The sequence below is a fragment of the Lates calcarifer genome, unplaced genomic scaffold (genome assembly GCF_001640805.2).
Source record: "Lates calcarifer isolate ASB-BC8 unplaced genomic scaffold, TLL_Latcal_v3 _unitig_4100_quiver_2602, whole genome shotgun sequence".
NCBI lineage: Eukaryota > Metazoa > Chordata > Actinopteri > Centropomidae > Lates > Lates calcarifer.
Genome location: NW_026116704.1, coordinates 1 through 13,628, shown reverse-complemented (window position 1 = coordinate 13,628; position 13,628 = coordinate 1). Strand labels below are relative to the sequence as shown.

At 38.8% G+C, this 13,628-nt stretch overlaps 2 protein-coding genes and 1 long non-coding RNA gene across 4 annotated transcripts; all 3 read right to left on the bottom strand.

The window, feature by feature from the left end:
* Nucleotides 1-299: 299 nt before the first annotated feature.
* On the bottom strand, nucleotides 300-1,017 carry LOC108896330 (uncharacterized). Its single transcript, XR_001963102.2, has 3 exons — nucleotides 816-1,017; nucleotides 685-722; nucleotides 300-355 (listed from the first exon to the last, which is right to left on the bottom strand). It is a non-coding gene; the product is annotated as an uncharacterized LOC108896330 (long non-coding RNA).
* An 870-nt stretch (nucleotides 1,018-1,887) lies between these two features.
* LOC127140262 (uncharacterized) lies at nucleotides 1,888-7,671 on the bottom strand. 2 transcript variants are annotated; one of them, XM_051068315.1, is made up of 3 exons: nucleotides 7,526-7,671; nucleotides 2,981-3,606; nucleotides 1,888-1,999 (listed from the first exon to the last, which is right to left on the bottom strand). In XM_051068315.1, the coding sequence occupies exons 1-2, from the start codon at nucleotides 7,526-7,528 to the stop codon at nucleotides 3,028-3,030; spliced, it is 582 nt and encodes a 193-aa protein (XP_050924272.1). In that variant the 5' UTR covers nucleotides 7,529-7,671; the 3' UTR covers nucleotides 1,888-1,999; nucleotides 2,981-3,027. The 2 variants fall into 2 exon arrangements, with proteins under 2 accessions (XP_050924272.1, XP_050924273.1); XM_051068316.1 differs by having other exon boundaries at nucleotides 1,894-1,996.
* A 593-nt stretch (nucleotides 7,672-8,264) lies between these two features.
* On the bottom strand, nucleotides 8,265-12,395 carry LOC108896329 (uncharacterized; the record flags this gene model as incomplete). The annotated part of the gene is made up of 4 exons (XM_051068314.1): nucleotides 8,265-9,327; nucleotides 11,624-11,714; nucleotides 12,025-12,084; nucleotides 12,309-12,395. Coding segments are annotated over 4 exons (660 nt in total), but the record flags the coding sequence as incomplete, so codon positions are not given.
* Nucleotides 12,396-13,628: the final 1,233 nt, after the last annotated feature.

Below are 13,628 nucleotides of genomic sequence, written 5' to 3'. Positions count from 1 at the left end.
CCAAAATATCTGCTAAATGAAAAAATGGATAAATGTAGATATCATTTCAGTCACGTGCTCCATCTCACATGCAAACAAAAATATGTTTGAGACAACTACTAGGCTCATTACTTGTGGTCACTACAACAGTAGCCACTACAGTAGTAGTAGCAGTAGGTGCAGAAATAACAGCAGCAGTAACAGAAATGATATAAAATGGTCCTCCTCACATTTATGCAGCTGCAGCCACTTTCTATAAAGTGATCTGTATTTAATGAAGCTCTTCTTAGACACAGAAACAACAATTAATTGGAATTAGTAAAGGCAGAAAAATCTATACTTACTCATCTACTAACTCGTATATTTCATCATCGTCCTGCAAGAGAGACACATTAGTTTGAAGACAAAGGAAAATATACATATACAGGAGAATTGAATTAAAGGAGAATGCCACCCTTGTAAGAATATACTGGTTATTTCTCAGAACAGATTGTGTTTTCTCATTGCCGTCTATGAACATGTACATTGCACTACCCAAGTCAGTGTCTGCTCCACTGACAGTGATTACAATAAACTGTCTCACCAATATAAAAGTAAAAGTGTAAAATGTTCTCACAAATGGAACCACCTGGTTTTGAGTTCCTGAGCAGGTGGCATTCTCACTTTACAGTAAGTTAAATTTTAGTTTCAGTTTTCTGTACCAACCTCTTCTATACACTGTGAACTGTTGTCACTCCAGGACTCTGCCAAAGTTGATGATAAAAAAACATGAAGAGAATTATAACTCACAACTATTTGCTTAATCAATTAGAATATATCAAATTGCTCGTTTTTACCATTTTTCTCAAAACTTGCAATGTCATCATAGGTGTCCTGGCTATCGTCAAGGTCCCTGCAATCAGTAAACAAACATGTTTACCTGTTCATTATTCACCAATAACTCTCTTTTTCTGGAAAATGTTACATTATATGTCAGAACTGACAATCTGAAATGTTCAACACAGTCTCCTAAAATGCTGATACAACCATCATCTGGACAGCAATACATTTATTACATTTCTGTCAAATATATATATGCAGCTGTAAAGTTGTTGTATATTGACTTAATTTTTAGGAGATAATTGTAAACAAGGAGAAGGAGAAAAAGGCACGAACAAACAAAGAGACAAACAGGCAGACAGACACACATCATTTATAATCTAAAAATCATATTTCCTATATTACCCCAGAATTTCAGTGTTTAATGTGACAATGTTTTTAACTCAGTCCTTTGTTTTTCACTCTGTAGTGCTGCCACTTCTTTGAAACACTTTATTCTTTTTTTTTCTTTAAGTTATCTTCACAATTTCAGCAAAAAAGTAAAGTCTCTATTTTTGAATTCTTAAGCAGTGACCAACCAAGTAACTTCTTCTTCTGAAACCAATGACGTTATTTTGAGTGACTTCTAACAGAGAAACAAAAAAGTTATATATCATGAACATGTAAGTGTTAAAGATTACTTGGAATGGAATAATGCTAATGCTTTCATTAGATACGTTGAAAATTAAATGTGTCAATATAGTGTGTCGACCATTTTGAGACTTGAATGCTGCAAAAGTTTAGAAAAATACGCCCATGGTGAAATATGCCCACATATTTCTCATATTAAACAGTTTTTTAATGCTCATAATTCATACTCCTTAATGTGTTACATTTGTGTGTTCTGAACATGCACGTTATTTCTCGCTTTATTTCCTGCCCGCCTTTTTTCCATCATGACAGTTGTGATGGAAATGTGCATCTTACTGTATTGTGGTTTTCTGTGTATATTGAATATATGATATAAATTATATAAAATTAAAACCAAAGACATTTTTTCCCTGTGTTTGATAACACCAGCATGTTGTGACGTGCTAAATACTTACACAGGAGGCGATCTGGCGCGGCAGCCTGCTTGGTTTGTTGGATCGTTGTGGCGGTTTTGGAGGACTGATGCCTCCTGGTGTAGACATTTTTCTACCTGTTGAAACTGGGGAACCTGCTGAAGAGAACCAAACAGAACGTCTTTACACATATGAAGTTTACTACAATAACAGAGATAACAACAACAACAAGAACTGAACTTAAGGTTTAAGTTTATCATTGTTTATCAAGTTTATCGCAGGTTCTCTTTGCGACTGTGGCAGCTGCCAAACAAATACAACCACACTGCAACAATCAAATACGTACATTCAACATAAAGTGGTACACAGCAACCCCTCACAATCACAAACGTTTAACCAACAAACTGCTGCTGCTGATTAGCACATTTCCAGGCAAAGATGAAACACGCCACAGTTTGTTGTTGTCGTAACGCTTTGAAACAAGTTTTCCTAAAAAACAAACAAACAAACAAACTAATCCTAATGTTTTATGGAAGACTCTTTTTCTGGTAAATAGTAAAAGCATCCCAAATTCCTAACGTGCACTTTGCTTTTGCAACATGGATTTACTTTTGTTAGAGCAATACAAATAGCATTTTGCATGGAAATGTTCCACATCATCTAATAGAGCTTTTTCACAGCAGACATCTTGACTTGTCAGAGTAAAAAAAAAAATGTCTCTAACAGTGTTAACAGTGGCTCTGTTCTGGGTCTGTAAAGTGACAGCGAGCAAACATGAAGCTGAAGCAACTAAATGGAATTTAGCCATTATTAATTTTATTTATATCTATTTTTCCTACATGACATGTGAAAATGGTTGCAAATCAGAAAACAACAAGTTTGTCCTTGTGTTATAGCAATGATATATCTAATGATTATCTCATAATATATATAATTATAATTTAATCTGATGATTATAATCACGAGCCACTGTTGAGATTTTGCTGGTCAAATAATTCATTAAACAGCCTTTTACAAATATTCAGCCAGAGAGTTACAAGCATAGAATTTCTAGATCTTTTCATCATCTTCTTCATTTGCACGTTGAATAACTCATAGTTAGAAATCTGTGAGCGAATAATAAGCAAAAGAGACTCCACTATCACTTTTCCTTGGGGCAGGAAGGGCAGGTCCCCTGTTGAACCTCTTAAAGGGCTCCAGGTTGACGTTTGGAGGCCGTTTTGGCTTCAAGGGCAAAGGTCCTGCAGGGGGCAGTGGCCTCCTCAGCGGGGTCACTTCCCCTGCACTCCCTCTGTCTGGGCTGCTGTCGGAGCGGTAGAGGGGTGGAGGTGGGAGGTGGTGCAGGGGCTGGAGCTGGAGCTGGAGCTGGACTCAGGAGTGGTTTCACACCCGGAGGCCTCTGGTGCCCCAGCATCATGTTCTGTAGCAACTGCCCCGTCTGCTTGACCTTGGTGGTGTCTGCCGGCTGGAAGGGTGCTCTGACTCCAGAACTGGGAGGCGGTCGAGGGAAAGGAGGTCTGGGAGGGATGGAAGTGGCCATTGGCTCTGTCCTTGGGAACCTCACCAGGCCCGGTCCCGTCAAAGGAGGAAGAGCAACAGGAGACAGTCTATGATGGACTAGATCGTTCTCTGTCACCGGCGGGATCACTCTCCCAAACCCGGGTCGTGGAGATTTCGGGGAGCCGCTGTCTCGGCTGCTGTTGTCCGAGGTGCTGGCCTTGCTGTTGAACCGGGCCCTGAGAGCCTTGACATCAACGCTCTCCTCCTGATAACAACAGCACAGGAGCACAGACTCAAAACTGCGGCTTCTCTGTTTCTGAAGCAGGAAGTTAGCAGCACAAGCAGACAGCAAGGCATGCCCCCACGCTCACAAACACACACCACATGTCAAAAGGCTGCGCTATCTTTACAAAGCGAGATTGCACCGTGCAACAACACAATTTCCTGGTTGTTTTGATGTTCACAGAGCTGATAAGTTCCCCACCAACTCTCTGCAGCACACAAAACTTCTCAAAGTGCAACAAGGTACTGAACACAGAATTCATGAGCATTATGTAAACACTGAATACACACTATAACGTAGGTGTTAGCAGATGTTTGTGTTTGTTAAAGTACTTGGTACGTGGTATTTTTAACAGATACTGAGGGACAATATAGCACAGTTGTAATAATAAAAACATGTCTTTATGGGAGAAGTTGCTCTTGTTGACAAATTCTATACATAATAACCACCTTAGAAATGTCCTTTTATTTGTATACAACTACAATATAGTGGGTTATAAACCCTACACATAGTGCTAAAAGGCAGGGAGGCACTACACAGTCACTTTAATGAAGAGAATGTATTAATTATAATCACTCTACAGCTATTTTCATCTGTTTAGAGAGCTGTTAAGCCTCAGTCATCAGTTCCTTAAAACTCAAGTTAATGTTGTACCCATTTGTAGAAAATGGGCACAACATTATTGTACCCATTTGTCGAAAATGAGTTCAACACCAATTTGACTTCAGGTCAGGTTCCTGACTTTGATAACTCCAATTTTTCAAAAGGTAGTCACATATTCAGAGTTTCTCTTTATATAGAGATGTTATCTTTGCTGTATGTTCTGTATTTTTGTCATTCAGGATCACAGTGGTAATAATATGCAAACCAGATGTTCATAAAAACAGTCACATGACTCACAGGTGAGCATCTTTATGAGAGGGAGTGGCAGTTTGATATTTCAGTAGAATTTACTCTGTCTGTGCATCATGAACTCATCCGCTTTCTGTTGCTGCTCGGTCTTTTTTTATTCTTATTACTGTGTGTTTAGTCATTTCCTGTCTTGGTTTCTGACCGTGAACTGCACCACGCCGCTGCTAAGTGGAACGAAAAATAAATAAATAAAATAAATAAAAATACTGCAGGCCTGCCACCCACACTTTACAAAGATAATGATTTTGATTCACACTGTTGGAGACAAATTAATTTAACTATATGTTCACTTTTGAGGTTGTAGTTTTCAGTGGTGAGGAACTGTACTACATTAAATTGGGAAAAGTTTCTTATCTTTTACCCATCCTCCTTTACAAACTCACCACTAACTATGATGTCAGTAGTAAACACAAATAGCTGAATTAACACCTCTGACAGTGTCACTGATTAAACCTGAACATTATAATCATCCTAGATTCAAAATCTCAGATCTGCTGCATTGGAATAAATGGTAGGTAGGTGTATTTTCTCTTTGGAGTGTGTCTGAAAACATATTCAGTTTGGATTAAAGTCAGAAAGAGAGGACGCCGTGTTTGATTAAATATTGTTTGTACCTGATGCTTGTCATTTTTAAATTTCTTAACGCAGCCAGTGTAGCAAACCTAACTCTTGATAGATTTAATTAAAGGCGGGTCAGGATTTCTTTCAGTATTCTGGTGCCATGGTGTGGAACGAGCTCAAACGCAAACTCCCATGACTTTAAAGCAATTGCTTAACAGGATATGGAGATAATAATGAACTAATCCAGTGATGTTTGCACCTTGAACTAAATCAAACAACCAGTGTCTTTTCATGATGTTGATTCCCTTTAATGTGTCTTTGTCAGTTCTACTATGTGTGGTCTGAAAAGATTTTATCAGTTGTTTGTTTGTATGAGTTCTTCTGTGTCCTCTGCGACATTTCTAATATCTTAATGTTAGACTTAGTGGACTGTGTAAACACCAGGGACAACAAAATAAATACAAGACTTAATCGTTCTTCTCCTTGCAGACGTATCAGAGCATCGTAAACGAACCTAAGCCTTAAAAAAAACAAAGAACCTTAAAAGAAAATGTCTCTGTATTAGTGTCAACATGAGTCAGCCAGGACTGAGGCTCTTATTTTCAGCCATATCTGTGATGTAATTTTGGGTTTATATGTCATCATTCTCACCTTGACAGATGGACTGAATAGAAACTAATTTAAAATGAGTGCTCAGAGCAGCAGCAGCAGACAGAAATAATCTCACGGGTTAAGATGAAATTCAGCAGATGAAGTCATGAAGCAGTTTTTAAAACTAGAACACTGGTTGTGTAATTGGCTAAGTGTGTTCAGAGACCACAGAGACACAGAGGGAATAATATATGGATACAATATTAAAACATGATGAATGAATATTGCTCTGAAGAAAAACACAGCGATAGAAAAAAGAAATCACCCCATCTATTGTCTGAACAGAACCTAATGTTGTAAGCTTCACAAAGCCTGACAGAGGAGTGTGAAGAGGTGCAGGAAGTGCTCACAACCACACACCTCTGAACCTCAGTGAGCATCCTGCGCCTGTTACCATAGAAACGCCCTCCACTGTCACCCCTGCACCAATAAGCTGCAGGCTGTGCTCGCTCACTCTACCTAATGACGAGGAACAAAGGAAACGGACAAAAACTTTTTCTCCACACCACAAAACTCAGACGCGGGGTTCCTCTTTCAGTCAGCGAGCGCCTGCAGAAGAAACGCAGCATGTGTTCGTGCGTGTCTGTGTGCCTATGTAGGAGTGTGTGTGTGTGTGTGTATGTGTGTGTGTGTGTGTGTCATCCCTCCTTTGGCACATATTAACTCAGGTGTTTTTAAAACGGTCTCGCCACAGAGTGTAGCTGTGCAGGTGCTGCAGAGAAAAGCTGACAACGCTCAAAAAACCGACTGTATTTAAAATAAAAAAATACAAAATAAACACTGACAGATAAAATATATAATATATAACTTAATCACCTTTATAACTCATGTTATATTTGTTCTTTAAAACGTGTTCTGGTGGGTGAAAGCCAGCATTTTCTGAGACATTGTTTGAAACTGCTGATCTCTATTAAGAGTTCAACTAATTATTTACACTCACTGTAAAGCACTTTAAGTTGCACTAATCTGCACTAGAGATGTTATAAAAATAAAGTTTGACTGAATACATGAACCTAATACTGGTCTTTTAGCACATATTAGGTGCTAGCCAGCCTCTGCCACAGAAAACAGACAATTTATTGTAGTTGATTCATTCATCTATGAGCTGAAAATTACAGTAATAAGTCTGGTTTTAATGGAGTTTTATAGCCACAAAGCTCTCAAGTCTCTATAAATTCTGTTATGAAGAAAAACCTGGAGGAAGCACAGAAACTCATTCACTGACATTTTAAATCCATCCATTATTGAGCTTTTTCTATATAAGTACAAGCAGAAGTGAAGTGGCCCTGAGCGCACACTGTGAATCATTAACTGGTGATAGCTGTGTAATAAAGCTTTCTTTCGTCATCAGTGGCATGTACTTTTCTTTACTTCAAAACCAAACTTCCCCCTTTTTGTTGTGGAAATGGTGTAATTACCGTAAAGTCCAACTTGTAACTGAAGACATGAACATTTTTACAGGATTCAGGATTCAATGTCTCATGTACCTGCAGTGTTGTTAAACCAGGTTAAAGGTTTTAAATGTCTTTCACTGAGTATTTAGCTACATGATTACCCACAGTAAAACAATAAAATCCTTTGATGGTTTTTCTACAATTACCTGGTTATTCATAGACACCTTGATGGTCAAGAGGAAATGGCCAGAACTGAAACAGCCAGCGCATGAGGAGAAGTGTGACAGGTATAGTAGTGGAGCTGTCACTTCATTAATAGACATAAAAAAACAAAATCAAACACCCAAACCTTCTAAATAAGATTATAAATAAGAATTTCTTACCATATTTGCCTTTAGTGATGATTCAGTATTGGATAAAGTGCTCCATGTCCAGCAGTGATTCAGTATCCAGACAGATGCTGCTGTACAGACAGCTACATGACCTGTGTGAGTGAACTTACAGCAAATGAGGAAATGCTCAGTAATTCAGTGTGGGCAACAGGGGGGTGACTGACAGCGCCACAACATGAGATGAACAGCAGAGAAATATCACCAAGTTTGTTTCATTTCTTCTTGAAAGGTCATTGCTTTCATTATGTATTTTTTTCAGAATATGTTTTTTAGGCCAAAAGGGAAACAATCCGAGGAAGGGAAAATAATTTTGTCTCACCAACAAAGTGCGCTTTTATATGTTTACTAATTTTCTCTCCTTTTTGTGTGAGTGTAGAAAGTAAAGGAAAGGACAAAAAGAAAGCAAAGAGGAACAAAATAATTTCATTCAGAAAACACAGAACAAACTGAAGTGCTGTAGCTGTATCAAAATAAAAGAAAGTAAAAGTGAGATAAGCTTCCTGATATGTTCTGTATTTTAGACTGCCCATACAGGTCAAGTCACATCTATTTTGTTTATATCACCCAATATCACAAATAAAAAATACGCCACAAGGGACAGTTTGTACAGCATCTGTATGAGTAGAAAACTCCCCAGAAAACCCATAGTACAGAATATGAGAAAAACTGAAGGAAACTTTTTAGACAAAACAACAGATTGTAGCTGATTTGATACAGAAAGTAACATAAACACAGGAAAAGTCATTTTCATATATCAGATAAAACAGAGCGTACTGCAGGAGAACTGAAATAAGATTATTATTAACACATTTAATGAGAAACAGCAGCAGTGAAACTTTTCTGTTTTGGATGAAAACATTGTATTTTCCAGTTTAAACAGATAGTTAATGTCAGGACACCAGATACTGTAACTCTGACTGTCTGTGTTTAATTGATTTAATCTTCCATTTGTCTTGAATAACAACACAGATATTTGATTATTTACACAAGTTAAATAAGAAGTGAATGCCCAGATTCATGCAGTAAAAGGAAATTTGTTCTTGAGGAGCAGTGGTTTACTGTATATGTTGGTGGCAGTGGTTAAATAAATAATACCAGCTCCTAATACTAATTTATATAGACAGTCTTGTCTCTAAAAGTTAATCCACTCCTTCCAGCCAGTGGCCAAACACAGAAATTACAAACAAGATAAAAACAAAATAGCAGTTAAATTCTCACTGGACTCAAGAGAGATTCACAACGCACTATAACACAAGATTACTCCAAAAGTCATCAAGCTGTGTTAATTATTATTATTATTGTCATTACAGGAGCTAAAGTTTTTGAAATGTTGTCATTTATTGTTTGAATAAAGTTGTTGTTGTGGAATCATCACAGGAGGAGATCATTGTTCAAACTAGGTGGCGCTGACTGCTGAACTCCTGTTGTCCCACTCGGGGCATGGACAGAGTTTAAAGGGGTGGGGTACCCATTGATGGCGGTGGGTGAAGTGGGTGTGTTTCCTCCCCACATGACCCCTGGCTGAGAGGTCACGACGCCGTGAGCCTCAGTGCGGCCGCCTGCAGGGGGCGCTGTGATGCCTGACGGTGCCCACGCTGCCATGCCGCCGTGGTGCATGGTTGGCCACGGCACCACAGCTGGACGTCCCCACTGGTTTCCCAGAGGGCTGCTCTGGCCCCAGGGCATGGCGGCAGTGGGAGAGTATGGGGGAGAGGAGTATGGAGAGCCCCCTAGTGGCTGTGTGGGGAACATGGAGAGGATCTGAGAGGGGGAGAGCATGGGCTGTGGAGACTCTGTGAGAAAAGTAGGAGATAAAGTGAAGTGAGTCTTTAAAACTCTCTGCTCTGGTTGTATATACAATATCAATGTCTGGTCACAGTCTGCAACCGGATAAAATATCATCTTGTCATGTTTATGTGCAATATATTAGTGTTGATCGTGAATAAATTAGTTACACATTCAATTAAAACAGTAGTTACTAAATGAAGTGCACTTTATAGTAAACAGGAAGTTATTTTGGACACCGGTCTGGACTCTGAATCTGGCTAACTTTTTAAACTATTTAAAAAAAAGAGAGAGAGATATAAAGTGTTAACTGTTGAGGTTTATAGTTTTTAAAACTGGACAGAGCCACGCTAGCTGTTTCCCCCTTGTCTCCAGTCTTTATACTAAGCTGATGTAATCTTTTGTCTGGGTAATCCTTGGCAGGAAAGCAAATAAGCATTATTTTCCAAAATGGTGAACTATTCCTTTAAGTTATTTATCATGAAAACTTCCAGCCTCTTACATTTTAAGATTTTTTTTTCTGTTTTACATCACCGTACATTGAATATCTTTGAGTTTTCAACTGTTGCATTTCTATTTCTTATGACATTTCAATGACTAACTGAATTGATCAATTTACAAAAACAATCAACAGGAACAGTTAATAAAATAATAAAAGTAAATAAAATAATCATTAGTTGCAATGTTGTCAAACCTCAGATGCTTAATAACAAACTGATCCACCCTTTTCTAACGTGACTTCTCTCTGTGACACTGCTTTTGCATCTCACAGACAGTAAAGCTCATGTGTAGTTATATTTAGCAGAGTCACTTAAGTTTAGGGAACAATCATTATCATGGTTAAATAACAACCAATGAACTGATACTACTGCTACTGCTGCCCCTTATTTATTCCACCACTGATAAACAATAAACACTGCACATTCCTCTGCTTACATGGCATTAAAATGTAATTTAAACCCTTTATCAACTCTCTTTGTCAGCAGCAACATGGGAATTATGGTATCGTGACCAGTAATGACATGGACTTACACAGAGTGATCATGGGAAAATACAGTGTACATTCAGGGAAAAGTGCCTTTTCTCTTGCATTTCTATATCAAAGGGCGGAGGTCAGTTTAAGAGCAGGAGCCTGAGAGCTGTTGGGAATCAGTGTACAGCATGTATATATCAAATTGCCTGAGATTTTACATTTATCACAGTATGTATTATTATGTATATTACAGTAATGTATATTAAGCATAATTTTGAGTTTTCAGTACCTATTTTGGCCAAATAATAATGTGTAATTATAATGAAACATGAGGATAAATGTTTTTATTGTATGATAAACAGCATGTTAGTGGACTAGATGTTTAGTTTATGTTATTTCATTTTCTGTAAAGACATGAATGAAGTTTTAGGCTCCACAGCACTTGTTTAGATTTAACCACAGGCTCAATACCAAAGTGTGATGTGTGTTAAGACAATGCAGAGGTGTTGATTCTCTGATTGTATAAAGATGAATGAGATGCCAACAGCGTCAAAAGGACGGAAGTGGTGGCAGTTTGATCTTTGCATGAATCCTCCCTTTGATGTGATGGCAATAAGGACTGAGGCTATACTAACAATTTATTTTGAGGCTTTATATGTCATGTTTTTACGTGTCTTTACGTCACCAACCTCCAAAAAAACAAGAATGTTCAAACAGTCCATCTCTAAAATGAATCAAATTAAAACCTGAAGTAGCTGGCTTTAGATAATCGTGCTATTTAACCAATGTTTGTTTCAGAACATTTGCGATGAAAAAAGAGAAAAAAATACATTTGTCAACATAAGTCAAGAATTTAAAAAAGCCCCCAAAAGACTCATGGTTTCATTTTTGTGTGTGATGTGTTTGTTGGCTGTTCATAAACATCTGTGGAAAACACACTGCTGGGATTGTGTTTTATATGTAAAGAGAAAAACATACCTGCTTTAAAATATTAAGCAAAGTATGGAAGAAAGACCAAACAACAAAGCACAGGAGGCACAGGTACCTTCCACCCAGGCTGTGTGACACACCCTCTGGGAGGACGTTCAGACATATGTTTTTAGCTTATCTGTCATTTCTGTTTCAATAAGCTCTTATCTATCTGATGGTTTTATTGTCAGTATTTTTGTGTTGAATGTTGTAACATCATCCTGCTGCGCTATGTGCTCACGGCAATAAAGTCACCTCAGCTCAACTAGATTGCTGAGGTGCTGAGGTCAAATAAGAGGAAAACCTGCCAGACTTAGCTCAGGGCAAATACATCCCCATGTCAGGTCTTTGCTCGATTTTACCTAGCTGACTGATACATGGGCTCTGGGTGGGTGTCAGCGGCGCTTCCGACTGGACAGAGAAAACCTCCATCAGCTCATTAGTGGAGGAGACCTGCAGACACAGAAACAGAAAACATGTTAGTTTGTATTTTTAATATTTGAAAATTCAGAGAGATCAGGAATGGAGTATAATGTTCGCTGACTGGTTAAACGTTGATGGACACAAATGACAAACCATAGAGATAAAATACAAATTTAAATAACATAGAAATTCTGCGTCAACTCCTCTTGTTTGTTTCTTAGAAGGTGAGCTGCTAACTAACAGGCTTTTGACTTTTGACAGTGGTGGGTGAAGCACCGTCATTCTGTGACACACAGAAGATTAAAACATCCACATATCGAAATGTTGTGTCGTCGTTTACCTGGTTCAGTCCCGGTGAAGAGTCTGGCCGTGGACTGAAGACATCCTCTAAAGCTGGTCTCTGAAAATAACAGTGAGTATATTCAAACGATGAAGACTTAAGTAAATGAAGAGATCACAAAAGATTTTGTTTTTTTGTTCGTTGATTTACCTCAGGTGGAGGAGCTGAAACTCTCATTTAGAACCAGTAAAGAGCTGATCTGGAAAACAAGAGGAAACGAAACTCAAAATGTAGCGTTGACAAGAAAAAACTAAATTCTGATAAACCCAATGATTTTCTCTGACTTGAGCAGGTGCCTCTGCAGATTCCTGTGGTGACTCTTGGTCCACACTCTGACAAACCTCCTTGATGTCAGCGAGGACTGGATCTGCCTGATGAACCCAGATAAAAACATCAAACTGTGACCCAAACACTTCCGCTGCAGGGTCAAATGTACAATGTACTGGGTTGCAAATGTGAGGAAAATGTTCATGTCTCCTCTCAGGTTTTTAACGGCAATGACTCAAAAAACTTTCACTCTAATGATAGAGAGCAATTTAACAGCAGCTGAAATTAATTCTGGAGGAGAGACAGAAGTGTAGGGAGTCGCTCAGATACAGCAAGAGCAGGTTACTGTTCATGAATTAACACTTGACCTCAGTAATTTATTAATTCAATTCAATTCAATTTTATTTATATAGCGCCGTATCACAACAACAGTCATCTCAAGGCACTTTTCATATAGAGCAGGTCTAGACCATACTCTTTAAAATAGGTATTTACAGAGAGAGACCCAACAAATCCCACCAAGAGCAAGCACTAGGCGACAGTGGCAAGGAAAAACTTCCTTTTAAGAGGCAGAAACCTCGAGCAGAACCGGACTCAGGGTGGGCGGCCATCTGCCTCGACCGGTTGGGTTAAGAAGGAGAGGGGGGGGGGGGGGGTAGAGAATAGCGAAAGAAGAACATAGCATAACACAGGTTCCATATCAGATGTAAGATGAGGCCAGTAATACAGCAGTAGTAGTGATAGTAGTGATAATTAAAGTATTAACTGCTAACACAGCAATACAACTAATAGCAGTAGCAGTATAAGTAATTTCTAATTCTAGCAGCAGGTGTTGAGTGGAGTTGTAGGAGCAGCAGGACACTTGTCATCACAGATCAGACTCTACAGCTCCAGAGGAAGAAATACCTGCAGAAAGAGACAGAAGAGGAGAGAGAGACGGAAGAGCACAATACTACAGGAAAGGGACATATTGAGTTAGTAACATGTAACATGGGATATGAATCCATATTGAGTGGAGAGAGAGAGAGAGAGAGAGAGAGAGAGAGAGAGAGAGAGAGAAGAGAGAGAGAAAGAGAGGAGCTCAGTGCATCATGGGAGATCTCCCGGCAGTCTAGGCCTATAGCAGCATAACTAAGGGATGGTTCAAGCCTGAGCCAACCCTAACTATAAGCTTTATCAAAGAGGAAAGTTTTAAGCCTACTCTTAAAGGTACAGAGGGTGTCTGCCTCCCGGACCGAAACTGGGAGAAGTTCCACAGTAGAGGAGCCTGATAACTGAAGGCTCTGCCTCCCATTCTACTCTTGGAAACTCTGGGAACCACCAGTAAACCAGCATTT